Source organism: Sardina pilchardus, chromosome 21 (genome assembly GCF_963854185.1).
Source record: "Sardina pilchardus chromosome 21, fSarPil1.1, whole genome shotgun sequence".
In the NCBI taxonomy this organism is placed as follows: Eukaryota; Metazoa; Chordata; class Actinopteri; order Clupeiformes; family Clupeidae; genus Sardina; species Sardina pilchardus.
Window position 1 is genome coordinate 30,221,579 of NC_085014.1, and position 26,955 is coordinate 30,248,533.

Genomic DNA, 26,955 nt, shown 5'->3' on the forward strand with positions numbered 1-26,955 from the left:
CAATTCATCGAGTTTCTAGTCACAGTCTAGTCACAGGCCAGTCTCAGATTAGGATTTTGCAAAGACTATGGGTCACTATTTACAAGACTGCTACTAGATAACTTCAAATTATTTCCATCGTGCACTAGGCTACACGTCATCATCAACAGGAACTGATAGGCTACTCATATCAAAGTCATTTTTTTGCGTTTCTGCAGCATTGTTTCATGTGTGACATCCCTAACACATATAGAGCTGTTCTGTCACGTAGAATAATTAGACTTATCATTTATAAGAAATGAAATAACAAATAATCATATAAACTACAGCTGTCGCCTATTTTGCCCCTTCCTGTTTCCTGTTGGAGCGAGGTCACTATTGGTTTTTAATGTTCACGTCACTATTTGCATGAGCCACGACTGAAAAGACTTCCGATAATATCGAACATGAAACAAACGGCAAAACTAGAAAAAGACTGACTCCGACGGACTTAAAACCTCTAAGATTGGCACCTTACACTGAACGATTAAAGCCTACCTTACATTGACAGACTTTGCAAAGATTTGGAAAATATTTTTGAAAGACTACAGTCTCAGACCCTCTCACATCTAAAGACAATTCATTGAGTTTTTAGTCACAGTCTAGTCACAGGCCAGTCTCAGATTAGGATTTTGCAAAGACTGTGGGTCACTATTTACAAGACTGCTGCTAGATTCCTTCAAATTATTTCCATCGTGCACTAGGCTACACGTCATCATCAACAGGAACTCACGTGATAGCCTACTCATATCAAAGTAATTTTTTGCGTTTCTGCAGCATTGTTTCATGTGTGACATCCCTAACAGATATAGAGCTGTTCTGTCACGTAGAATAATTAGACTAATAATTTATAAGAAATGAAATAACCAAAAATCATATAAGCTACAGCTGTTGCCTATTTTGCCCCTTCCTATTTCGTGTTGGGAGCTATAGGTCACGATTGGTCTTTAATGTTCACGTCACTATTTGCATGAGCCACGACTGAAAAGACTTCCGATAATATCAAACACGTTTGACATTGTCGTAACGGCAAAACTAGAAAAAGACGGACTCTGATGGACTTAAAACCGCTAAGATTGGCACCTTACACTAAACGATTTAGATGACGGGAGCGCGCCGAGATTCTAGTAGGGGAGCGCCGGGTCGATTGGGACATGGGGCAATTGATACACAGCGATTTCCTCGAAAACCATCCAAGCTTGAGCCGTCAGATTTTGACACTACGTTTAGCACATAACACCTACCAATCCTGGCAAATCTCGTGAAATTACGTCACGCCATTCAAAAGTTATTAGCGGGAACCGGTTTTCGTCTACGGTAAGTAAAATCTTACATGCGGTAGTTTTTTTGTGATCAAAAGTTCTATTTTGGGTGCCATGCAATAATAATATGATCAAACAACAGATGAATTCGTACTTAAACAGACCCTAAAGTATGCAATGTCATAGTTTTGAAGTTTAGAAGCAAAACATGTTTAAGTGTCAGTAGTCGCTGGAGGTTCAATTGGTACAGCTGTTTAAATGTCCCTAACGCTATAACCCGGATGTGGCCACATTACACGACCAATATCTGTATAAATCACCGAATTAATAACTGTTTTGCGAGGAACAACAACTGATTTGAGTTAACAACAACTTGTTTGAATGAACAACATATATTTTGAATGAACAAAACATGTGTATGACATGAATCCACAGATATTCAGCGAAGTGAGGTAAACAAATATTACATGCGGTAGATTTTTTTTTGATCAGAAGTTACGCACAGGACAAAAATATTTGTTTGACCTAGTTATATTGCGAGAAATAATGTGACATTTTCGGGATGACGAGTACACTAGTATGTTGTCCGATATGCTTCATAAAAACGTGAGTAAGGTCAGTAGTTTCTGTTTAAAACATGCTGTATTAATTGCCCCTCCTATGTGTCTCAAACGACACGCATAGGTGGGCCATTTGAGACAAATGTCAACTTACGTTCAAAGTTTGAAAACAGCGCGATCATCCAACATATGTGTTAAATTACACTTGTAACTAAGACACAACACATGTGAGTTGTTGATCACATGATAAAAATGTTTGTGTACATAACGTAATCTTTGAAAAGATCGTTTAACTGAAAAGTGTCTCAATTGACCCGGCGCTCCCCTAGGCCTACAACTGCCAAGATTTCCGCTCGATTTTGGAAAAAAAAAGGAAAAAGGATCTATCCCTCAACGGTAGCCGCATCTTCATCTTCCCGGACTACAGCGCGAATTTGACGTGGAAGCGCAAACCCTTTGACACAATTAAACGTAAACTAAAGGACATGGGTCTGGAATACTCCCTTCGCTATCCTTGCACTTTGAGTGTCACGGTTGATGGAGACAAACAACTCTTCAGCGATCACAAAGCAGCTGAAGCTGCCTTCTTGTCATCCACAAACTCTTCCATGAACTCTCCTGGATAACTAAAGGCTGGCTTACATTGCATGATTTTGGTCTGTTTTAACAGTCGGCGACTACATTTCCAAAATCGGAAATCTTGGCAGTTGTAGCCTACTAGAATCTCGGCGCGCTCCCGTCATCTAAATCGTTTAGTGTAAGGTGCCAATCTTAGCGGTTTTAAGTCTGTCAGAGTCCGTCTTCTTCTAGTTTTGCCATTACGACAATATCAAACATGTTTGATATTATCGGAAATCTTTTCAGTCGTGGCTCATGCAAATAGTGACATGAACATTACAAACCATAGTAACCTTGTGCGAACACGAAAACAGGAAGGGGCAAAATAGGCGACAGCTGTAGCCTATATGAGTATTTGTTTTTTTAATTTCTTATAATTTATTAGTCGGCTGTTCTACGTGACAGAACAACTGTATATCTGTTAGTGATGTCACACATCAAACAATGCTGCAGAAACGCGAAAAAATTACTTTGATATGAGTAGGCTATCATGTGAGTTCCTGTTAATGATGACGTGTAGCCTATTGCACGATGGAAATAATTTGAAGGAATCTAGCAGCAGTCTTGTAAATAGTGACCCACAGTCTTTGCAAAATCCTAATCTGAGACTGGCCTGTGACTACACTGTGACTAGAAACTCAATGAATTGTCTTTAGATGTGAGAGGGTCTGAGACAGTAGTCTTTCAAAACTCTTTTCCAAATCTTTGCAAAGTCTGTCAATGTAAGGTAGGCTTTAGATGACGGGAGCGCGCCGCGATTCCAGTAGCCTACAACTCCCAAGATTTCCGATTTTGGAAATGTAGTCGCTGACTGTTAAAACAGACCAAAATCGTACAATGTAAGCCAGCCTTTAACAATAGTTTTTCCTCGCATTTCTGTCAACATATTTCATATAGGCCTACTGTTCGCTGCAAAATTGGCATGTGCCTCATCCCATTCATTTCAGGGGTCCGAAATGATTGTTGTCTGTCTTTTTTTTTTTACAACTTAATGAGTTAACGATACTTGCAGATTATTACATTCTGTTTTTAATTCACATTTTACTCACCGTCCAACTTTTTATGATTTAGGGTTATACAACTATCAGGGAATGTTCCCTAAAGGTTACGTAAAATAACTGTAAGTGGACATTCTGGGAACGTCCTTTAAATTATTCGTTTTGTGTGACCTTCATCACACCATTAAAAAATGCTCCCCAAATGCCACATGTTTGTTGGGCTACTCCTTTGAGCATTGCGATGCTTTCATCCATCAACAAATTCCATCATAACATTTAAAATTTCATACAAACATAAATTGACCTCATCTTCACTCTAGTGCAAACTTTTTGCCACACTTTTCACATTTGCCAAGTGTCAGAGCATCAATCCAAGTTACCGAAAATCCTTGCATGAACATTAATATTCCAAAAGGGCCATTTAACATGTAAGGTGTTTACATACCACCAGAGCGGAGATAAAATAGTGGTGACACTCCCATAGACCTCCATAGGAAAAAAATGGGCTATGGGCACACACGCACTCTTATACACAAAAGCAAACTCAAACATACACACTCATTTGTATACACATGAGCTGCAAGAGTAGGATCTATATGCATATAAACTGCACAAATAGGAGATACAGGACAGTTGACAAGCGTAATTAATTTTTGTGGAGAGAACGTCCAGAACTGAGCGGCGATCATATTGTGTACCGCTATGCGGTACATCTAGTTGATTACACACTCCAGCATCCAGAAGTAGATCCAACCTTCCTGCGATTTATCTCCCTCAACAATGGAATTCTCTTCTCTGATTGGCTGATGGGGTGGCCATTAACTTTGTATAACCTGCTACCTTTGAAGTAGTTCCAATGTGTTGCCCGTATCACACTTGAATATTAATTCGGCAAACTCATTGCGAAGTTTAAATTAACTGTCACGTTGCATCCAAGCTGAAACACAGACTTTCAGAACATGGCAACATTGTAGCATATGATGGAGGTGGATTGTAGCTACTGTAGTTGGATGGCATGTAGGCTATAAAAATAGCGATCTTTCATAGTTAAAGTTCATCAGAATCTTGGGATATGCCTGCTTGACAACGGGAGAGATAAAACTAATGGCTTTTGGCCGTAGCAACCATCCATTTAGAACTAACGACTGGCCTTTGGCCATAGCAACCATCAATTTAGAACTAGTAACAGCAACTAGCTTGTTATCGTTGGCCATTAATGAATTGAATTTTGTTAACTGTTTTGAGAGACTGTGTACGACAGCTGCTTTTGTGTTACTATATTGTATGGACTGTTGCTTAACCAAAGGACATCGTTCCCTCCCAGACTCTGCTACGTAAATCACAGACACGCGCCAGTTTCACACGTACACACACACGTGTTACATACTCACACGCACACAGGCGGCCCTCCGGCCTGGAATGAACAACAGTGTGGCTGTTTGTATGACTGTTTAATGTGATTGTTTATGTTACTTACTGCTACAGAAATTAAACCCCTGATATAAGTTTCTGTTATCACCTATGTTTCAAATACAGTGGGTATAGTAAGTATTCATACCCATGCTAAAGTTGACTAAAAAGAGGAATATAAAATCATCTTTTGAGAATTGATTGTAATGCTTTAATTCAAAAAATGAGTAAAAATCAAACCGCTAAGGACACTAATTTTCTTTGTGATTGAAGAATGTATCGTAAATAGATAAATGTTCTTCCTTAAATACAGGGAGCATAAGTAATTGACCCCTATGTTAAATTCCCATAGGAGCAGGAGGATTTTTTATATGTTTTTATTTTTAAAGGCCAGCTATTTCATGGATCGAGGATATTATGCATCCTGATAAAGTTCCCTTGGCCTTTGGAATTAAAATAGCCCCACATCATCACATACCCTTCACCATAGCTAGAGATTGGCATGGTGCTTTTTCCAGTTAGCCTATTAGCCTGTTTGATGCTCATTGAGCTCAATGCAAATCAAACAGGCTAATAGGCTAACTGGAAAAAGCACCATGCCAGTCTCTAGCTATGGTGAAGGGTATGTGATGATGTGGGGCTATTTTAATACATAAAAACATCTGACGAGGTGACCGGCTCGATGAAAATAATGGCTAGGCGGAGACAACTCCGTCTCCGTGCTTTGCACATCGCCAGAGTTCTAAACCTCTACTCCACCTAGCCATTATTTCCATCGAACCGGTCACCTCGTCAGCCGTTATCCCTTACTTAACCATTCAGTGCAGGTTTTTTGGAACTTTTGATCATGTGGCGGCGACTTCAAAGAGTGTCTCTCTTTCTATGGCTCTGCATGCCACTATTCCAGTAAAGAGGCATACATCAGGGGTGTTGTTTGGGTTTTTAGCAAACAGATTATGATCTTAATCTGGTTATGGTACCTGGAATAAAGCACATGACTCACACACAATCTGAATATTGAATATTGTCACTATTCCAAATAAAGAAGAATATGGTGTTCATGGAAATGTCCGCTAGTTCAAACTGGGCAGACAGGACCCTGATGCAAAGTTGTACAAAAACTGATTTTAAACAGTAGGCTACTGCGACAGTGATTTGGATGTTGGTTAGTCAACACTGTGTTACCTAAACTAGAGTTTGTGCGCGTTCAACAAGGTTCCACGAATTAGAGAACAGTAATGTTGTCAATGACAGAACTCATAATTCTTCACAGCAGTCATAATTCAGATATATCTGACCTCAACACTGAGAAAGCTGTCAACTGCAATTTTCTTTCAACAACAAATCTTAACACATAACTTGCCTGGTTTTCTGTAGAAGGTGTGTAGGGATGGGACCAAGGACTCTTTCCATCATGGCCAGGTGCTCTCTATTGCTGTGTGTCTGTAGAGGTCATGACATAAAGCATACATTTACAGTAAATTAATGCAATGGCATAAAGAGTGGAAAATGGATTATGACACTGTGATTCAGTTCCTTGACTCTTACCTGGAAGACTGTTGATCCCAGATAATACTCTAAGAGAATGCAGCCCAGACTCCAGACATCACAAGCTTGATTCCAGCCTAACTCTGCAATGACAAAGCAAGTAAACGATCCTGCCTGCTTTTACATTAGTAGCCAGTACAGGTGGAGAGATGCTGCCCAACACAGGGTGTTTTGTTGTTTAATTAAAAATGTACATGGTCATTTAAATGAGTTCTATAAATCACCCCTGTTACAGACGATGCACATGTTAACATGTTAGTCCGGCAGCCCAGAGCCTTTTGATCAAACGAAACGAGTACCAACGTTTGAGCACAGGGGCATCCAGGAGATGACCTCTCCTATGAAGATATGGATGTCTGCCGGAGCCCCACTGCTGCGTTTGGCCCCAGGGGGCCTCAAAGAGGGGTGAAAAAATGCGTTCGATCAAACATTCAAAAGTACCATTTCAAACCAATCTGATATGAACAAGCAGGTCACACAGAGTACTGAATGGCCCCTGCCAGACAAATTATCTGCTGCGAAGGGCCCGGCAGACACCAAAAAAGGGCCCCTCAGATATGGCTTCGATCAAACGAAGGAGGTACCACACGAAACCACCTTGAAATGAAAAAGCACATCCCACTGAACCCAAAAATCACCATGCCAGACAAATGACTTGCTGCAAAGGGTCCGCCAGACACCCCTCAAATGCGGCCCCAATATACAATATTGTACAATTGACATAGATTAAATGTTGAGAGTACCACGTCTTTAGCAGCACTCAAAGAATGTTCACCTGCTCTACCAGAGGAGCTGTTGATATTTTACAAAACACTCCTTTGTGGCATTCGTGAGCCTGCTGGCAGTGACAACATAGAGGCAGTGGATCGGAAAGTGATGGCTATGTCATCGGATGCTGTGTTCAATGTATCTAGAGGTGCTGTAAGACCGTGGAAACACACTGTGCTTGGATTGGGAGTTGGAACTTTAACTGGCTCAAAATTGATATTGCGCATGCTGAATCGTTTCGGAAATTCAATAAGTTACGATGAGGTCAAGGCATTGGAGACTGAATTTGCATATTCAGTTGAGGAAAACGGCCGAGACACTCCTGCTGGTGTAGACCTGAATCCCAACCTAGGCACAGGACTTGCATGGGATAACTATGATGTCAATATGGATACCATTGATGGAAAAAACACTCTGCATGCTACAGTGGGAATCTGCTATCAGAATATACATGATACTGTAAGCACAAATGTAAACCTTGGGCCTAGTATAACAGCTGTCCGAAGTCAGAGGAAAAGACGCCAGTTTGATGGGAAGGAACGTGAAATTGTACCATACTACAAACAGCTTAAGAAAGCTTGTTTTGATTTATCACCCAATACATCACCACCATCAGTTCCTACTCTACAAATCATTGATTTTGCTTGGTTGCACCAGTCAGAAGTGGCAAGGCCATTTCCCCCTTTCCCTGGATTCTACTCTATGTTTGTCACAGATCAATTACCACGACAAAGGATATGGTATATGGATCCAATAAATGCCCCACCAACCCGGAATGATGTTGTGATGGAAACAATGAAAAGGACAATGGATGTAGCTATTGAGACTGGTCAGGAATATGGTGTAGTCACATATGACTTAGCAGTAGCACTAAAAGCATACTCCATCCAAGCCTTAGATGCACCCCTGTTTGACAAGCTCCTCATTATGCTTGGCAATTTCCATTTAGAACTGGCCTTCTTTGGAGCCATTGGCACATTCATCAATGAGAGTGGCATGGAACATCTGCTTACAGAATGTGGTATACTGGCTGAAGGATCACTGATTGGTTTCCTACGTGGCAAATACTACAACCGATGTGTCAGGATTCATGACATTGTTGCGCTTGCCATGGAGCGAAAGATTTATGACTATTTCAAGTCCACCATCCCCCATGACAGGCTTGACGATGTCAAGGACATTCTAACAAATGCTCCCGAAGATGTCACACTCCAAAAACAGTTTCTGTCATCCCAACCACTGTTGGTTGATCATATGAAGCAATATGAGAAGTTCTTCATAGAGCTCCTGAATGGGCAATTTGGCCCAACTGCCCAGTACTGGACCATGTATGTCTTCATGATCAATCGGGTTCATAGAGAACTCATGCGTGCACTGCGCACAAATGATGTGGACAATTACATATCTGTACTGCCAAGCATAATTGACATCTTCTTTGGGTTAAATCGCCCCAACTACGCCCGTTGGGGGGTACTCTTTCTGAACCAGCTCATGACTGCAGGACCAGAGAGTCGAAAGGTTCTACAATCCGGGGCCTTCTCAATCAGACGGACTGGAAAACACTTTGCCAGAACAGCAATTGACTTGACCTTGGAGCAAACAGTAAATAGAGATGCAGCATCACCCATGAGGGGCATTGTGAGGTTCACTCATTCACATAATGCAATAAGAAGATGGTGTATTACTTCAGGTCAGCGAGGAATGTCTGTGACAGAGTTGCGGAGTCTGACAGGATTGGAGGCAGAGGAACAGCCTGTTAAACAGCTTCAGGCCTGTAGAATACAGAAAGACAGTCACCATAGGGATGCCTTGATCAATGCCATTACAGAGTCATGTGACCCCTTTTCTTCTCCAGCAACAACATCTCCATATCTCCTGAATATAGCTACGGGAAGAGCAGCATCACAGGAGACCCAGGAGTATCTGACTGGAAGCCTTTCTACTGGCCATGAACTGTGTGTGAAGTTCCAAGAGGAATGTGTGGCAGACAAGAAAAGGTTTTTGAAGCCCATCCCAAGAAGAAAAGTTTCAAATTTTGCAAAAGAAAACCTAAAGAGGAGGCAAACTACTACAAAGGATAAGTCTGTGGCTGATAGCATGAGAGATGTATTCATTCATCTTCTTGTCATGATTTCACAGAAGACGACCTCTAACCTCAGACATATTATGAGCTTCCCAATTACAGAGTATCCACTGTCCATTACACACTCCGATGGATCAAGCCTCAAGACAGACAAGAGCAAGTTGCTCAGAAAACTTGAAATGCTACAGGACGGTTTCACAGACACAACTTTACCACAGATCAATGTAACACTTATAGATGGGGGGCTCCTGATTCATTCCTTCTTATATGCCATTGGAAAGATAACATCATATGGAGACCTTGCCAGAAAACTCCTCACATATGTCTGTGCCAGTAAAGGGAATGAGATTCATGTCTTATTTGACACATACCAACCTGGGTCCCTGAAGGAGAGTGAGAGAAAGCTGCGTGGAGCAGATGACCGTCCCTTTGTCATCACTGGTCCTGCAGCAAGCACCAAAACAGAGCTGTCAGAAGCTACTGCATAATGGCATTTTCAAAAATCAGTTGGCTATGTTTCTTATTAAGGAATGGCAAAAAGACATATTTGGACCAATCCTTGCCAAGAAGATACTGGTAGTCTCTCACGGAGGCATCTGTGCTCAATTTACTTTCAGCGAGTTTGACCTCAAGGTGTTAGTGGAATATCCAGCTCATCTCCAAAGTAGGCATGAAGAAGCTGATACACTCCTGGCATTCCATGCAGCAAATGCTACAGGAAATGTCATAGTCAGAGCCTCTGATACTGATGTCATGGTCATTCTCCTTGGAATGCTGGGAAGGCACAAGGAAAGTCACAAGGATCCGTCATACGGTCACATTATCATGGATTGTGGGTCAGGAAATGACCGCCGACATATTGATGTCAACAGCATAGCCAATACCCTGGAATCAACACAGAAAGGACTAGCTGCAGCAATGCCAGGCCTTCATGCCTTTACAGGCAGTGACTTCACCTCAGCATTTTACAGAAAGGGCAAAGTGAAGGCACTTGAGGTTCTGCAGAAAGACACTACAGGGACGCTGATCCAGTTCTTCAGCAAACTGTCGTCCACAGAGGAACCAAATCAGTGTAAAGCAGAACAGTTAATTTGTTCCCTCTATGGGATGAAGGGAAATGTGAATAATGTCAACGAAGCCAGACACACCAAACTGATCCAGATGACTGGTAATCTTAATCAGGTAATACTAATCAGGTTTAAAAAAAATTGTGTCTGAGTGAGCATAGACAGTTAATGGCCCTGTCCCTCTCCCTCTCTCTGTCTCTCTCCTTTTAGGAAAACTCAATGGTCAATGTAAAGAGGATTGACTGTGCATTACTACCTCCTTGTGCAAAGACCGTGCATAAAAAAATACAGCGTGCCCACTTCATCAGCAATGTTTGGGGAAATGCTGACACCCCAAATCCAAATCTAGATTTAGATCCTGTTGATTTTGGGTGGCAGCTAACTAACGGAGTCTACACTCCTGAATGGTTCCAAGGACCTGCCATTCCAGATGACATCTTGCAAGAAAAGGAACTGGAGGGTCATCAGAGCAACAGAGCAGAAGACAGTGATGATGATGGTTCTGAAAAGCCATGGACTGATGACTCAGAAAGTGAAAATGAAATGTGAATGCATATCATCCAAAATTCTGTAATCGACTATTTTATGTTATTATTCAACATTACTTGTCAGTATTCACACAATTGGTACCTAGTAGTGGGCCAAATTAGCTATACTGTAGGTCTGCTACTGTACATTTCAATGGGTTGGAACAAATATAATCAATATCTATGTTACATAGCTCCTTTAGTGACTTTTGTTTATAATTAAAATGTCAAAGTGTGAACAGGATTTCTGAGAATTATTTATACTTTAACAGATACTAAACAGCAGTTATACTCATATACAGTAATGCATACAATATAGCTGTGAACTTTGCAGTTAATCTGTCCTTCCCAGGCCATAAGCTACAGTATAGCCCTTTAATATATGTCTCTAAATGAATTGTAAGTGTAATGCCAAGTAAATGATGTTTTCTAAACAAAGTTTGGGAGGAGCCCTTGGGGATGATTGACAGCCATTAACTCACTCAGCTACAAGCTACTGCCTCAGCTTCAGGCATTCCAGGACCACGGCCAGCTACCTAGCCAAACATGCGTTTAACGTTACACACAAGCATAACAATCATACTGATGGGCAAACTAGTGAACCTACATTATAGTGCACTTGTGCTCAGTCAGTGAATGTTGTAGTCTGACGATTTTGTAGTGTCATGTTCTCTCATTATGTACAGTACTATACTGTAGGTGAATCAATATAGTATGTGGAGACTATTTCAGGGGTGTCTGGTGGACCTTAAGCAGCAGACAATGTGTCTGGCATGCTGTTGGTTGTACTCTGTGGATGTCCACGATTGTTTCAGAATCTTTTTGAAGTGGTACTCTCAACATTTAATCTATGTCAATTGTACAATATTGTATATTGGGGCCGCATTTGAGGGGTGTCTGGCGGACCCTTTGCAGCAAGTCATTTGTCTGGCATGGTGATTTTTGGGTTCAGTGGGATGTGCTTTTTCATTTCAAGGTGGTTTCGTGTGGTACCTCCTTCGTTTGATCGAAGCCATATCTGAGGGGCCCTTTTTTGGTGTCTGCCGGGCCCTTCGCAGCAGATAATTTGTCTGGCAGGGGCCATTCAGTACTCTGTGTGACCTGCTTGTTCATATCAGATTGGTTTGAAATGGTACTTTTGAATGTTTGATCGAACGCATTTTTTCACCCCTCTTTGAGGCCCCCTGGGGCCAAACGCAGCAGTGGGGCTCCGGCAGACATCCATATCTTCATAGGAGAGGTCATCTCCTGGATGCCCCTGTGCTCAAACGTTGGTACTCGTTTCGTTTGATCAAAAGGCTCTGGGCTGCCGGACTATGTGTAGGGGAGTGTGTGTGTGTGTGTGTGTGTGTGTGTGTGTCCGTGTGTGTGTTGCCATGTTACTTTTTAAAAAATTTTTTTTTTAAAAGGAACAGATATTAGATCAAATCAATCCTTTACCTAGAATGACCTCTGGAGCACGGTAATGACGGGTAGATACCACAGATGAATGGTACTGATGATCAAACGTTGCATTCCCGAAGTCGACTACTTTCACTTCTGGCATGTTCAGGGTCGATTCACTCCATTTCTGTAAGAACACCAAAGCTGAGAGTAGATCATTACAATTTCAATCAAAACTATACCTCTGAAAACAGGTTTGCTACTTTGTAAATGTAAATATGTTTTTATAATCTTAACTTGCCAACCATTGCATCAATATTTTAGTAGAACAGTGGAAAATTGCAGTCTTACGTCTTTCCAATAGTATTGGACAGCATAGTCTGAATCCACAAAGAGAATGTTCTCCGGTTTCAGATCAGTATGAGTCAACTTGTTTTTGTGTAGGACTATGTAGAAGGCACATAAAAAATACCTGTTAGTTTTTGCATTATTTACAAATGTTAACACACAACCCACAATAGTAAAAACAATATTCCAAACCTTAGATACAGTATAAAAACCATTGCTTGCAATGATATCAGTTTAAAAACAATATATCATAACATTGCCATTTATCGTCCGTTTCGTTCGAAAATTCTAAAACAACACTGTTTTGATACCTTACAGTTTATTTCAATTGCTTACACACATTTTCAAAGCTCTATCTGTTTTTTTCAAAGCTCTACTGTTAAAAAACACAGGCTGCAAAAAAAATACCAAAAAAATAATTTCCCCATTCATTTTAATGGGACCGAAAACCGGCGGAAAACGGGAATACCGGAAAAACGACAACCGGCAGCCACCCGAAAATAACTGGAATAATACACCGGATCGGGCCTGATTTTTTAGTGTTGGAACCGCGTTGATAGCTCAAACGCTCTAGGAGAAGAGGCGTCTTAAAAAAGTGGGTGAACGGAAATAATAAATAATATTATTTACCTCCGCCAAGGAGGTATATGTTTTCATCGGGGACCGGCGTGCGTCTGTCTGTCTGTCTGTCTGTCTTAGGGCTGCACGATATTAGGAAAACATGCGATATGCGATAACATTATTGAGTACTGCGATAACTATATAACTTGCGATATTTAAATATTTCATGTTTTTCTCCATTCTACTTGCTGCTAGCATAGACTGATGCAGACTATTACTAAAGAAATGCATTGATTTCATTCGAACATTATTTTTAATGGGAAAAATGCGGACAATGGCAATGCCAGACATAAATAATCTCGGCCCCTTGAAACATTTTCTGCTATGGTCAACAAAATTAAGTTGAAATAAATAAAAACTTGAAAACTACTTAAAGCATTCAAAATATGTAATAAATGTAAAATAAAACATAATCACTTAACTGCATGTCAACTTAATATAAAATGGTTTTCTGACCACTAATTTGTTGAGTCAAGAACATGTTGCAGAATGGGGTATGATGGCTTATATCAAGGGTGTCAAACTCATTTTCACCGAGGGCGACATCAGCACAATGGTTGCCCTCAAAGGGCCAGATGTAACTTCTAAGATTTGTAGCACCAGCCGCAAAATTTTTAGCATCGGTATAAAACTTCTAAAATCGAGAAGTTGAGAAGAGCAAAAGGTATCAGCATGACATGTCAGTTCCAGTTTGACTTTTCAATGAGGGTCACACTCAGTCAGGAAGAGGTCATGCCATGGATTTCTTTCTTTTTTTTTTTTTTCATATTTCTGAGTTTTTAGATTCGAGTATATTCAACTTAACTGTCATTGCACAAGTGAAATACCAGTAACGAAATGCAATTTTACATCTAGTCAGTGATACAAACGAATAGGCTAACTGACATATCAAAAAGTGCATCGACATGAAATGCGTCACTACACTGCTCCATACACATAGAAGCGAACGGTCCCGGTGGACTTTTTCTTTGAAGTTTTGATATTGAAAGGTGTCGTGTGGATTCTGCGGTGTTCGTTTTAAACTGAAATTAAAATGCAAAGCAACAGGGCGATTACCACAAACTTCTAGCCTACCTCTGCTTGTCTGATCTGAATGCACCTCTTCTCTGTCGGAAGATAGGCTTACTTTCGCTTTTGGCCAAACAATCACTTGCTCGATTCGCAAGGACTTGGAGTTGGATTTTTTTGATAGGACTACACAATTAGGCTACATGCTTTTTAAATGTAGACGTAAACGTATCACGTAGTTTACAACCACCAGTTGAAATCAAAGTAACTTACATCGATTCCCCTCTCAAAGAAGCACACGCATTTCAGGCAGGCTAAACCGAGCGCGTAATTTAGGCGCTCCATTCGCTAAAATAGTTTAGAATACTCTATTTTCTTTTCACACGTAGCCTACGCGTTGCTATCACATCTGATGTCGCCAGTTGCACTGATCATGGAAGGTGGTTGATGTGGCCTCCCTGTCAGTCTCACACGCGTGCATTGTATTGCAGTGTATTATTGCCTATAAGCAAAAACTGTATCAGACCTTTTAAGCTCTCGCGGGCCACATACTGTATCAGATCCTCACGGGCCTTATGAAATAAGGTGTCGGGCTGCATTTGACACTTATGCCATAGACTGTATGGAATGCACGGCACAGAACATTTATCGAATTTTATCGAAAACGTCTATCGCAAGCGTTGATATCGCAATAACGATAAATTTTAGATATATCGTGCAGCCCTAGTCTGTCTGTCTGTCATGACCCAAGGAAGAAACGATTACATTTTGGGAGTGATCCGTAATTCCGTTGGGATTCCGGAGCCGTTTATGTATTTAGCTTAGTGGTGTAATGGCATGGTATGGCCACGTGGTGGCGATCTGAAAAGTTTAGATTCAAATGTATGACAACCTAGGAAGAAGAAGGTAGGCGGACGTACTCTTGAGTGCTTTTCTAGTTGTTGAATAAAAATGTTTGAAATGTGCTTGCTTTGGAAGAACAATAGATGGGCTTGCCTTGCTGCAAAGCAAGCCCATCTATTGTTATCCGTCGGACGTTTTTTGAGAACGCCTCTTCCCCTGGAGCTATCGATGCAGTTCAAACACTAAAAAATCAGGCCTGATCAGGTGTAGGTTGCTTGTTAATGTCAGATTGCTGCCGGTTGTCGTTTTTCCAGTATTCCCGTATATAGACCCTTGTAGTTCCGCCATGTTCCACCAGAGGCGTTTCCCCATTGAAATGAATGGGGTTTTCGGTCCCACTGAAATGAATGGGGAAATTATTTTTTTGGTAATTTTTTTTTGCAGCCTTCTTTTTAAGCATTGTTGACATAATAGACGTCATAAGCTAAGTTAGCTAATCAACCTGGTTAGCATTGTAGCAGAGCTAGCATGGTTAGCATTTTTTGCAAAACTGTTGGAAATGATCATGATGTGATGTTGATGAAAACACGTGTCCTAAATCGCAGAGATTAGATAGTCATTTTCTGATGTTTTTTGTCCTCCCCTTTTTATCTAGGCTTTTTGCTGTTGTTTTTTTTTTGTTCAGAATGCTCGTGTGTTTCATGGATGTTTTGTTAACTGTAAGCAATACTGTAAAACATAAGCAATACTATCATACTGTTACCACCTCCTGTAGTAAACGAGTCATTCCGTGTGAAATCAGACAAAATCCAGGAAAATGGTTGCAGCACCGACTCAGAATTTCCTCAAAGTTTGTCTACACAATCTTTAGGTTCCATAAATAAAACCTGTAAGCACAGCCTGCCTGGAAAGAGATAGTCTAGCTAACAGGCTACATAATTATAATACTGATGCAAATGAAAGACAAACAGTTCCAACTCTGAAATGACTACTGATTGACTGAAATGATTATTATTGAGTCAGCAAGAGTATACAAACCATTACAAATCTAAGTAACAGCAGCCGACTATCAGGTTAAGTGTATAATGCTGTGGCCTGCCTCTGAGCCTCTTTTGCTCCATGGCTGTGCGTGCGCACATAATATTGGTAAATGGGAAACCCAGCTGTAATGTTTGGTACATTCACTGCCCATCAAATTGGGCCCCACAGCTCCTTAAATCCTTGTTACCAAACAGTGGTATCTGCCTAACAAATAAATACATTTCTATAATATAATAGAACTTACACCTGACAGCTCTGATGATCTGGTAGGCCATGTGTCTGATGTTTTCCACAGGGAAGGGCTGAAAGCTGTTCTTTTGCAGAAGCTCATATGTACTGACACCCAATAGCTCAAAGACGATGCAAATATGGCCATGATGGTTGAACCAGTCCAACATCCTCACACAGGCACTAGTGTAAAGACACAGAATATGCAAATAAAAAATATATATAAAGAAGTCACTCTCTAAAACAAGATATTTATATGATTTATATTTTTTTCAATCTTTGCAACCTTTGCATGGGAACCTTTGCATCGGTGTTCCCATGCTCCCTTGCGTGCCATTTCATAGACCTCTGAAGTTCGCCTACAAAAAGGATCCAAAGCTGCCATCTTTGCCCATATAAGGAGATCCGGGAGTTAATTGAAGCTAACTGCCTATGGCAAATTGCATTGTAAGTTAGCTCTGGGGTAGCAAAGATCAAAGTGTGCCGTCTTCACCTACCGGAGATCACAGTATCCACTAGACAGCAGTGGACAAAACTGTCTAGCGAAAAACGTCTGCATTTCCAATGTCATCAGCCCCAGGTGAGTTTAACAGGTGCGATAATTGAAAATCCCCATGTTATTTTCCCATAGAAAAAATCTCAAGATACCGGATCTCCTTATTTGGGCAAAGATGGTAGCTTTTTTGTAGGCGAACTTCAGAGGTCTATTCACGCTGCTAAGTCTGGAAACTACCGCCCTCATTTTTGCCTGAGATAGGGGAACCAATCACAGAATAGGGGGGAAAGCAAGACGATAATAAGCACAGACGCATTTGAAAGACATCCGTGGCGCCCAATGAACGGATCAGGGGCCTCATTTATAAACGATGCGTACGCACAAAAGAATGCGTACGCCTCGTTCTATGCAAGCTTTGGTATTTAGAAAAAGTGAACTTGTATGTTTTGTTAATTATCCACTTATGGCTTTCATGCATGTTGTGTTATTTGTCAATAATACATCAAGGCTCAAACATGTTGCTTGTTAGCTTGCAAATGGTAGGCTATATAGCCTACAGTAAAAGGGATTTGCCAAGAGGTACACGCCCGAATCATGCCATCCCAGTCTCGCTGCAAGTGCTGACTTGCATCGGCTTTCTTGCCACTGGCTGAATCGAGAACTGGCTGACCAAACTGGGATAGCCAACCTTCAGCCGAATTTTGCCAGACGTGTTAGGAGGTGTAACTGCATCACCAAACAACATCAACTTTCCTTACACGGTGAACAGGCAAATAAAAAAGCAGCGAAGTCTAATTTCCCAAATGTGATCCGTGCTGTTGACCGCAATCATCAGAGCCCCGAGTGAAAATAAATGTGCCTTTGTTAACAGGAAACATTTTCATTCCCTCAATGTCCAAGTTATATATGTGACACGGACATGTTGCTCACAAATGTTGTCGCCCGGTGGCCTGATTCATATTGAGACATACTGTAGCAGTGTTGGGCGCAGACTGAATGCTGGAGCTGTGCGCGATGGTGGCTTCTACTGTAGGTGCGGTGGCGAATCGTGTTTAAATCCTGTGTGTAAATCCTAAAAGAATTTGTAACAATTTTCTAAACATTTCTCGACCATTTCTAAACATTCAACCCTTTACTCATTCAAGTTATGTTGTAGGTGACAGTGGATATCCGCTGAAACGGTGGCTGCTCACGCCATTTATGAACCCACAAACAGTCAATGAAGTTGCGTTTTTTGTCTTTCCCACTGTTTTTGGCATGTTGTCCACAGACATCAATATTCATTAAGGGCTTTTCGCTGAATATTTATAGGCAATTATGGGTGTGTCTTGAGGTACGCACAGGTGCCCCAAATGTAGAGTACAGCTTGATTTATAAAGGGAAATTGGCGTGGAACGTGCGTGCGCATGGTTTTATAAATCAGAATATTTCTGTGCGCACGCACTTTCTGAGTTTTGAGCGCACGCCATCTTCTGACGTACATCCTGCGAAAAGTTTTATAAATGAGGCCCCTGGGCATTTTTTTCAAATACGAGAAAATTAACGTTTGGTTGCCAGACCATGGGCCTCATTTATAAAAGTGTTGCGTAGAAACCATCGTTCATTTGATCTTAGATCATTTCTGATATGATCGTACGTGTGATTTGGAGAAAACGAACGTACGCACGTTTTTTTGTGCGTACGTTCGTTTTCTCCGAATCACACGTACGATCATATCATATCACTCTTGCAGATGTGGCCATTATAAATCGCAAATGAACGTGAACTTGTGCGCAGCCGGGTGATTTTAGGTCTCCGCCTTGTAAACGACCCCTCATCAATATCATTAGCATAGGCTTTAATGCAATCGATGGCTGAGTTGTACCTAAAATACATATATTGAAAACTGTAAAGGCCTATATGCCATCTGATGTTAACCTATGTTTATGCGCTGTTAGTTCGAATAACTAATTATAATTTTCCAAGCAGCGCTTTCTGGAAAGAGATATGCATCCATGTCCATTGTCCTCTGCTTGCTTTTAGAGTCGGGAGTCGGGATTCAAGCTATTATCGATGTCAGCGGCTGTTTACTTTCAAGAATGTCCAGTGACCTTTAGGCCTACCTTTATATATTTTTATATTTTAGCCTGCATTATCCAACTTGTCATTATCCACGTATTGCCATCTGGTCTTGGGCACTGCCATCAGACATATGCAATCAGACGCGTGCTATAACTCCTTGCAACTCGGCTGCAATTATGAAGATGCAAAACTCTGCTTTTCAGAGGATAGATAGTCTATTTGTGATGTATAGATGATGAAAAATACCTGTCCATATATAGCCTACATTAAGCCTTGTGATCACGGTAATGCGTCGTTTCATAACGCATTCAGAACATGTTTGATTATGGTAGTCTACCATTGGTAGAGGATATTATCAAGTGTTTATAAAATACCAGTGGATTAAATGGTTCTTAGAGTGTTGATGAGTGTTCATATTGTGAATGCAGATAACCTCCCCTTTTTTTCAGGTCCGAGCAACTGCCCCTCAAAATTCCTGTGCACGTCCCTGATATCAAAATTGTCGTAACGGCAAAACTAGAAAAAGACTGACTCCGACGGACTTAAAACCGCTAAGATTGCCACCTTGCACTAAACGATTTAAGCCTACCTTACATTGACAGACTTTGCAAAGATTTGGAAAAGATTTTTGAAAGACTACAGTCTCAGACCCTCTCACATCTAAAGACTATTCATTGAGTTTTTAGTCACAGTCTAGTCACAGGCCAGTCTCAGATTAGGATTTTGCAAAGACTGTGGGTCACTATTTACAAGATTGCTGCTAGATTCCTTCAAATTATTTCCATCGTGCAATAGGCTACACGTCATCATTAACAGGAACTCACATGATACTCATATCAAAGTAATTTTTTCGTGTTTCTGCAGCATTGTTTGATGTGTGACATCACTAACAGATATAGAGTTGTTCTGTCTCGTAGAATAGCCGACTAATAAATTAGGTACTTTGGGGTTAACTGTAACCATTTTCTGAGGCTGTTGAAAACGCACCAAATCACACAATGTGGTCGTTTTGGGTGTCGTGGGTTGTAATAAAGGTTGTCGACGATCAAACTGACTACTTTTTTCATTCGTTTTAAGAGTTTAAAAGAAGAATTTCTAGTTGTCTTGCCAATCGCGCTCATAGTAGCCTATCCGCTGACGTCGGGTCCTGTAGCAACACAGTAGGCTACGGTATGAGGCTGCTGAGCCTGTCTTGTTGGCAGTGGCCTGTTGGAGGGATTATAAGAAAAGTTGTAATTGTCAAATCGACTCGTTCTTTTTTATTTCTTCATCTGAAGAGGAGGAGAAGAAGGATTGGCAGCGATTGCGGCCGGGGCAAAAGTAGGAGTGTGGAGAAACCAGGTCCGCAGAGGTACGGCTCGCCAGCACCTGGGCTACCTTGTTGAGTTTATTATGTGGGGTCAAAACCGCAAGGATGTTTTCCCCACAGTATTTTGGCGGCAGCTACCGCCAAATTCGCCAAATTCTACCCTCCTGCTTGAATCAGACCGTCATCCGCACACAAGGATGTTTTTGACAGTAGGCTAGCCTATGTTGGCAGCAATTGCTAAATTCTATCCTCCTGCTTACCCAAGCTAGAAGAAAACCAAAAACTCTCCTCTTAAACTCTTCAAATTAATTTTCAAAGTAGTCAATTTGATTGTTGACGACCTTTATTACACGCTACGACACCCAAAACGACCAACTTGTGTGATTTGATGCACGTTTTAAACGGCCTCAAAAATGGTTACAGTTAACCCCAAAGTACCATAAATTATAAGAAATGAAATAACAAATAATCATATAGGCTACAGCTGTCGCCTATTTTGCCCCTTCCTGTTTTCGTGTTCGCGCGAGGTTACTATTGGTTTTTAATGTTCACGTCACTATTTGCATGAGCCACGACTGAAAAGACTTCCGATAATATCAAACATGTTTGATATTGTCGTAACGGCAAAACTAGAAAAAGACTGCCTCCGACGGACTTAAAACCGCTAAGATTGGCACCTTACACTAAACGATTTAGATGACGGGAGCGCGCTGCGATTCTAGTAGGCCTACAACTCCCAAGATTTCCGCCCGATTTTGGAAATTAGTCGCCGACTGTTATAACAGGCCAAAATCGTGCAATGTAAGCCAGCCTTTATGATTTTAGTGAGCACTATGATTTAGCTCTCTCCAGAAGTTATTTATCCACACGTTCCAGCAAACAAAACAGTGCAACAGAAGTGCAACAAGTTAGTCTAAAGTTAACATGTAGGCTAGGGAATCAAGTTCATCCACACAAACTGATTTCTTTCAAGATTTTAAGTTTAAGAGAGTGAGTTGTTAATTAACGATAGGCCTATGATTTGTGACAGTCAACATACCTAGTCTCTGACCAGGGGCCCGTTGCACAAAAGCAGAATTAAGACATCCGGGATAAGTTACTGAGCTGCGATCACTGAATCCTAAACAAGAGCATACCGGCTGAATTGGTTGCACAAAGACCAATCCAGGATGAGCAGACACGGATTCATCAAGCCAGGTGTAAGTTATCCGGTATGTGTGCGCGTTCTCGTTTCTCCCCCAAATAACTCGCGGTTGGAATAAAAAAGACGCGAAAAATAGCGTCTTGCACACAAAGTGAACAACCGCTTTTGATATAGGCTAACAACGAGGTAAAGTTTTACTTTTTTGGATGGGGGATCATGATTATTTCTGTTACATAGCGGGAGTAGTTGTGGCAAATCAACTGAATGCAAATTTACGTATGCACCCACGTGTGAGAGCTTCCTTGTCTCGGCACGCAACGTCATTAAGGAAGCGCTTTGCCACCGCAAAGATGCACAAAGTATCTTAATTTGTCTTAAAAGCCAAATTAGTTGAAAACACCTTTGAAAAATGTCCCCTCCACTTCCAATCAACTACTAGCCTACAGCAGCCTATTCATCAAACATCTGTCAAAAAAGAAGCAACGAGTATAGGCTATGTTATTAATTATAAGGCCACCATAATTTTAATTACATCCATATGGTATTAGGCAGACATTCTGCTGTGTTTTGCGAGTAAATGCATGTAGCAAATAATATATAAATGGAATCTACAGCTCTTTAAAAATCACGTGGAGGTCTCATTTGAATGACAGCTAGCGGAACCAATCAGATAATGTAATTACCATTAGAATTAACTTATCTTGGATGTTAGCCTGGTCAGGAGCAGGCTAGCTCCACAGAATAAATCGCCATGGTAACTTCTACCATAACATATCCTGCTGCCCCCTATCCCGCTTTTGTGCAACTGGATCACGGATAAATTGAGCCAGGATAACCAAGATATCCCGGGTTAATCCCTTATCCTAGTTTTGTGCAATAGGCCCCAGATTGCGATTTTCTCCCGCGGGTGTCTCCTTCTTCTGTTGCAAACTTGGATGTCTCTGCAGCGAATAGGGTTAGCTTACTGTACAGTGGCGCTTCTTAGCGCTATATACCGTTGGGGAGTTTTAAAAGGATCGAACGAGTCTCAGCCCAAGATCAGATTAAATAGATGTATGGCGTGAGTGCGTGTCACACGCCGAAAGCGTGAGAGTTGGCAGCTCTTGCGACGGATCCGTCAGCCAATCAGATCGCGTGTATGCAAATAAACAAACGGCAGACACAACCTCCGAGATCCTTTGACGGACGTATACAGTGTGAACGCGGGGTAACACTTTCAGGTTGTCTACAATGTAGCATTATTCTGGATATCCAGATCCAAATCTACAAAAGATTTAGGGTCTGGCAATGAGTAATGGCCCAACTTGAGGGACGGCACCAAGCATGCATTTGAAAATATCACTGCACACATTCGGATAACACTACGAGCAATGTTTACTGACTGATTCCAGACTTTGACGCAGTTGGATAACACTATGACCAATGTTTACTGACTGATTCCAGACTTCAACGTTGCAGCAACGTCTGTTTTGGAGAGACGATTACGAACAGTTATATGTATGTGATACAGTAAGGTCATTCCGTGTGAAATCACCCAATTTCAGCACAATTTGACAGGTGACCCTCCGAAAAAAATCTGAAGGTCTCTGTAGACCAAAACTATGCATGAATCTTAAATTGTATATCTGCATAGCTAATCGTTGAAATACTACAGCCCTTTGAAATGTCAAGTCATTTGAAGCATTGGTGAACAATCCTTTTTGTTCAACTTGCAACATTATTAGCTCTTTTGGTATTTCACACACATTAGTGAAACTATGGGGGAAATTCTCCCATGTGCGTAAGGGTGCGTAACTCCAAAAAAACGTGCAACTACGCGCTTTTCCCTCTAAGTGAATTCTGCCATCCATTTAAATCGGCCATTTACGCGTGGTAGAGAGAGTTGCGCGTTTTGGGTGGAGCAACCCCAAAATCTGGGCGTTTCTTATACATACAACTCTTGCGCGCATTCTGCCATGGCTTAAGCACTTTTCCAGCTACACACTCTGGAGGGCTGGAATAAGGTTGAGCGGCACTACAAGGTGAAACAGCATATTGCTCATTTCGGCAGAACGCCTAGTTCTAAATACATAGGCAACACGGAATTTACAAATTGACATTACAGTATCAAATGTGATGCTTATAAGCTGATACAGCTTCATGTTTTCCGCATTACAGTGTCACACGGTGGCATATTTCGCGCTATTACCTTCACTGGCTTCATAGGCTACATTGTTAAATAGTGAAAATCCCATTATAATCACCCACTTTCAGTATTGGAGCTTACCCATTATGCATCTTCAGTTTTAACTTGACGAGAAGTCATAATCCCATAGCATACTTCGTTCGAATCTGTCGGTTTCTTTCCAACTTCACCGAAGTCATCCATACATTTGCACAGACGTCTGCACTATAGTGGAGCAGCATAGTGTATTCTCTCGTCTTTTAATTACTTTGTAATGGAGATTGAACTCGTTATGCCAGTCTCTCTACTGTGTTCGAAGCTGCAGATGTCAGTCTACATATGTCTTGGCATAGGATAAATTGATATTATGTGAGGCAGCTGCCAGCGAAACCTTTTTGTCAACCGTGAGTTTTTGAATTATAAATCAAAGGGTTACGCAGGTAACCCAGGTTCTGTGAATGAAGGTCAACGTGCCACAGTATGGGTCATCCTCTCCGAGAGGGTGAGCTGTTAGGAGACAGAATAGCAAATTAACCCCTCCCCGCTACATGCGTGCAATCAACCCCAGTCTACATATACAGGTGCATGCACACCGGCACTTTCTCTTTTTGCCATCTGGCATCATGCCACTCCCCGAGTGACCACGCAGTGTGGCGTGTTGACCTTCATTCACAGAACCTGGGTTACCTGCGTAACCCTTTCTTCTATTTCATATCGGTCAACACGCCACAGTATGGGTCAATAGTGTACCAAATAAAGTCACGAGGGGCAAGTAGCGGGGAACCAATCCAAGAAAAATGACGACAAAGACAAAGATATTCCATTCCACAGTTCTTTATTGAAACATAAATCAATCAAATCACCAGGTGTCGAACACCCTGTAGAAACTGAAAAAGGCCCATGGCCAAAGTCACAGCTGTACCCCCGCCTGTAGGACAGAGGCAGCTACAGCGGAGGCCACATCGAGGTGGTAAAACCGTGCGAATGTCAATGAAGACATCCAGCCAGCTGCAGCACAGATGTCTTCCAAGGAAGCCCCCTTAAACAAAGCCCAAGAGGTCGCCATCCCCGGGTGGAGTGAGCCACAACGCCTGCCGCTGGGGCAAGCCCCGTCTCACTGTAGGCCAATTCGATGGCCCTCACCAGCCAACGAGCCAGTCGCTGCTTAGAGACTGCCTGACCACGGTTTGACCCCCCATAACACAAAAACAGCTGATTTGTTTGCCGGAGAGCCGTAGTGCGATCAACATAGACCCGTAGTGCCCGGACTGGGCAAACAAGGTGCAATCTAGCAGCGTCAGGAGAGTCATGAGGAGGAGGGTGAAAGGGATCAAGAATCAAAGGCCTTGAAACAAAGGATCGCGGGAGAACCTTGGGCAAAAAAGCAGGGTTCGGCAAGAGGGAGATGGGAGAGCCACTCTCACCAAGCCGCAGACATGCAGGATGGACTGACAAGGCATGCAGTTCACTGACCCGCCTAGCCGATGTGATGGCCAGGAGGAACACCGTTTTAAGGGTAAGGATCTCCAAATCCACCTCAGACAACGGTTCAAAGGGAGCCTTTGACACAGCTTCCAACACCACCTGCAGATCCCAGGAAGACAAGAGGCTGCGACCCACTGACAACCCATTCAGAGTAATGTGGCAATCTGATATGGCTGCCACATATCCCCTCAAGGTAGATTCCTTTAGACCATCTCCCAAAAGAGACGGAAGGAAAGACAAGATAACAGGCACTGGGTCAACACTCCTGGGACGACACCAGCGATCAAACTTCTCCCACCTACCAGCATAAAGGGCCCTGGTGGACGGTGCCCTTGCTGCCTGCAAGGTTGTTAAGATATCCTGGCTCAGACTGCCTGGCTGGCGCCGTGTAGTGGCCAGACATGCAGTCTGAGAAGGCCTGGATTTGGGTGGCAGAGCTGCCCGCGACCTTGTGTTAACATATCCCACCTGAGGGGAAGACACAACTGAGACCCTGCCTGCAGAGCCACCAGTTCTGGCATCCATGACTGGTTTGGCCAGTCTGGTGCCACGAGCAGCACCTTGGCCCGCAACATCCGTATCCTGGCCAGCACTGCTGGGAGCAATGGAAAAGGAGGGAAGGCATAGAGGAGGACCCGAGGCCACTTGATCGCGAGGGCATCTATCCCCAACGTCCCTTTGGGACCTGTCAAGGAGTACCAGAGAGGGCAGTGCGACGTTTCCTGGGACATAATCAGGTCTACTGACACCCGTCCAATCCTGGCCCAGATCTCTTGCACAATATCCGGGTGCAGCCGCCATTCTCCTGGCCTTAGCCCCCCCCCTGGACAGAAGTTCTGCTGCCACATTGTTCTCTCCTGGCAAATAGACTGGCCGCAAGGACAGGTTTTGCGCATGAGCCCACCGCAGGAGTTTGTAGGCCCTCTGATGGAGGGACACAGAATGTATCCCCCCTTGGTGGTTGATATATGACACCACCGTCGAGCTGTCTGTCCGAAGTAGGACATTCCCTGCCTGCAGACTCGGTAGGAAATGCACCAAGGCTCGACGCACAGCCTCGAGCTCCAGCAGATTCACATGAGCCCCTTGCCATGTGGATTCCCACAGACCTCGGACTGCACATGGCTCCCCAACCCAGACTGGAGGCATCTGTGGTTACAGTTTCCCCAGAACTCCGCTGGCAAGCCACCGGTGTATGCCTGGAACACAGTCTGCGTCCAACTGCAGAACACGTTGTCCATCCTCGTAGGGGCTCACCTTGTTCCACGAGAACCACTGTTGTAGCGGCCTCATATGAAGCAAGCCTAGTGGCACAACCTGGGCTGCTGCTGCCATTATTCAAAGCAGCCTCCAACCGGACTTCACAGATATTTCCCTTGCCTCTAGAAGTTGGGACAAGCTCTCTCTCAACACAAGCTGCCTCCGAGGAGACAGCCACGCTCTCATTGCGGTGGAATCTAACACCAGACCCAAGTACTCTACTGTGGTGCAGGGAACCAGCACGCTCTTCTCCCTGTTCAGTGTCAAGCCCAACTTGAGGAGGTGCGCCAACACTACCTCTGTGTTGCTCTCTGCCTGCTCCTTGGTTGGAGCACAAATCAACCAATCGTCCAGATAGTTTAGGACACGAAGTCCCTGACGCCGGAGTGGGGTGAAAGCAGCATCCATGCATTTGGTGAAGGTGCGAGGGGTGAGAGATAGACCGAAAAAGAGAACTTTGTACTGGTACGCTGCCCCCTGAAAGAAGAAACGGAGGTACTTTCTGTGGTCTCTGTGGATTGGGATATGGAAGTAAGCATCTTTAGGTCCACTGTTGTGAACCAACGCAAAAGTGAGGACTGTTCACAGACGCAGCATCCTAAAAGGGAGGCACTGCAAGTGTCGATTGAACCTCCTCAGGTTGAGAATGGGGCGCAAGCCACCATCCTTCTTCGGAATGAGGAAATAAGTGGAGTAATACCCCTG

General features: G+C 42.6%; 1 protein-coding gene across 1 annotated transcript in view; it reads right to left on the bottom strand.

Annotated features, from left to right (window-relative positions):
- LOC134068821 (dual specificity protein kinase CLK1-like) overlaps positions 1–26,955 on the bottom strand; it is a 60,183-nt gene that overhangs the window by 1,188 nt on the left and 32,040 nt on the right. Inside the window, exons 5-9 of the mRNA XM_062524599.1 lie at positions 16,348–16,514; positions 12,594–12,688; positions 12,300–12,429; positions 6,415–6,497; positions 6,230–6,309 (exon numbers count right to left, since the gene is read on the bottom strand). Of these exons, the coding sequence (XP_062380583.1) occupies positions 6,230–6,309; positions 6,415–6,497; positions 12,300–12,429; positions 12,594–12,688; positions 16,348–16,514 (555 nt within the window). The remainder of the gene's footprint in view (positions 1–6,229; positions 6,310–6,414; positions 6,498–12,299; positions 12,430–12,593; positions 12,689–16,347; positions 16,515–26,955) is intronic.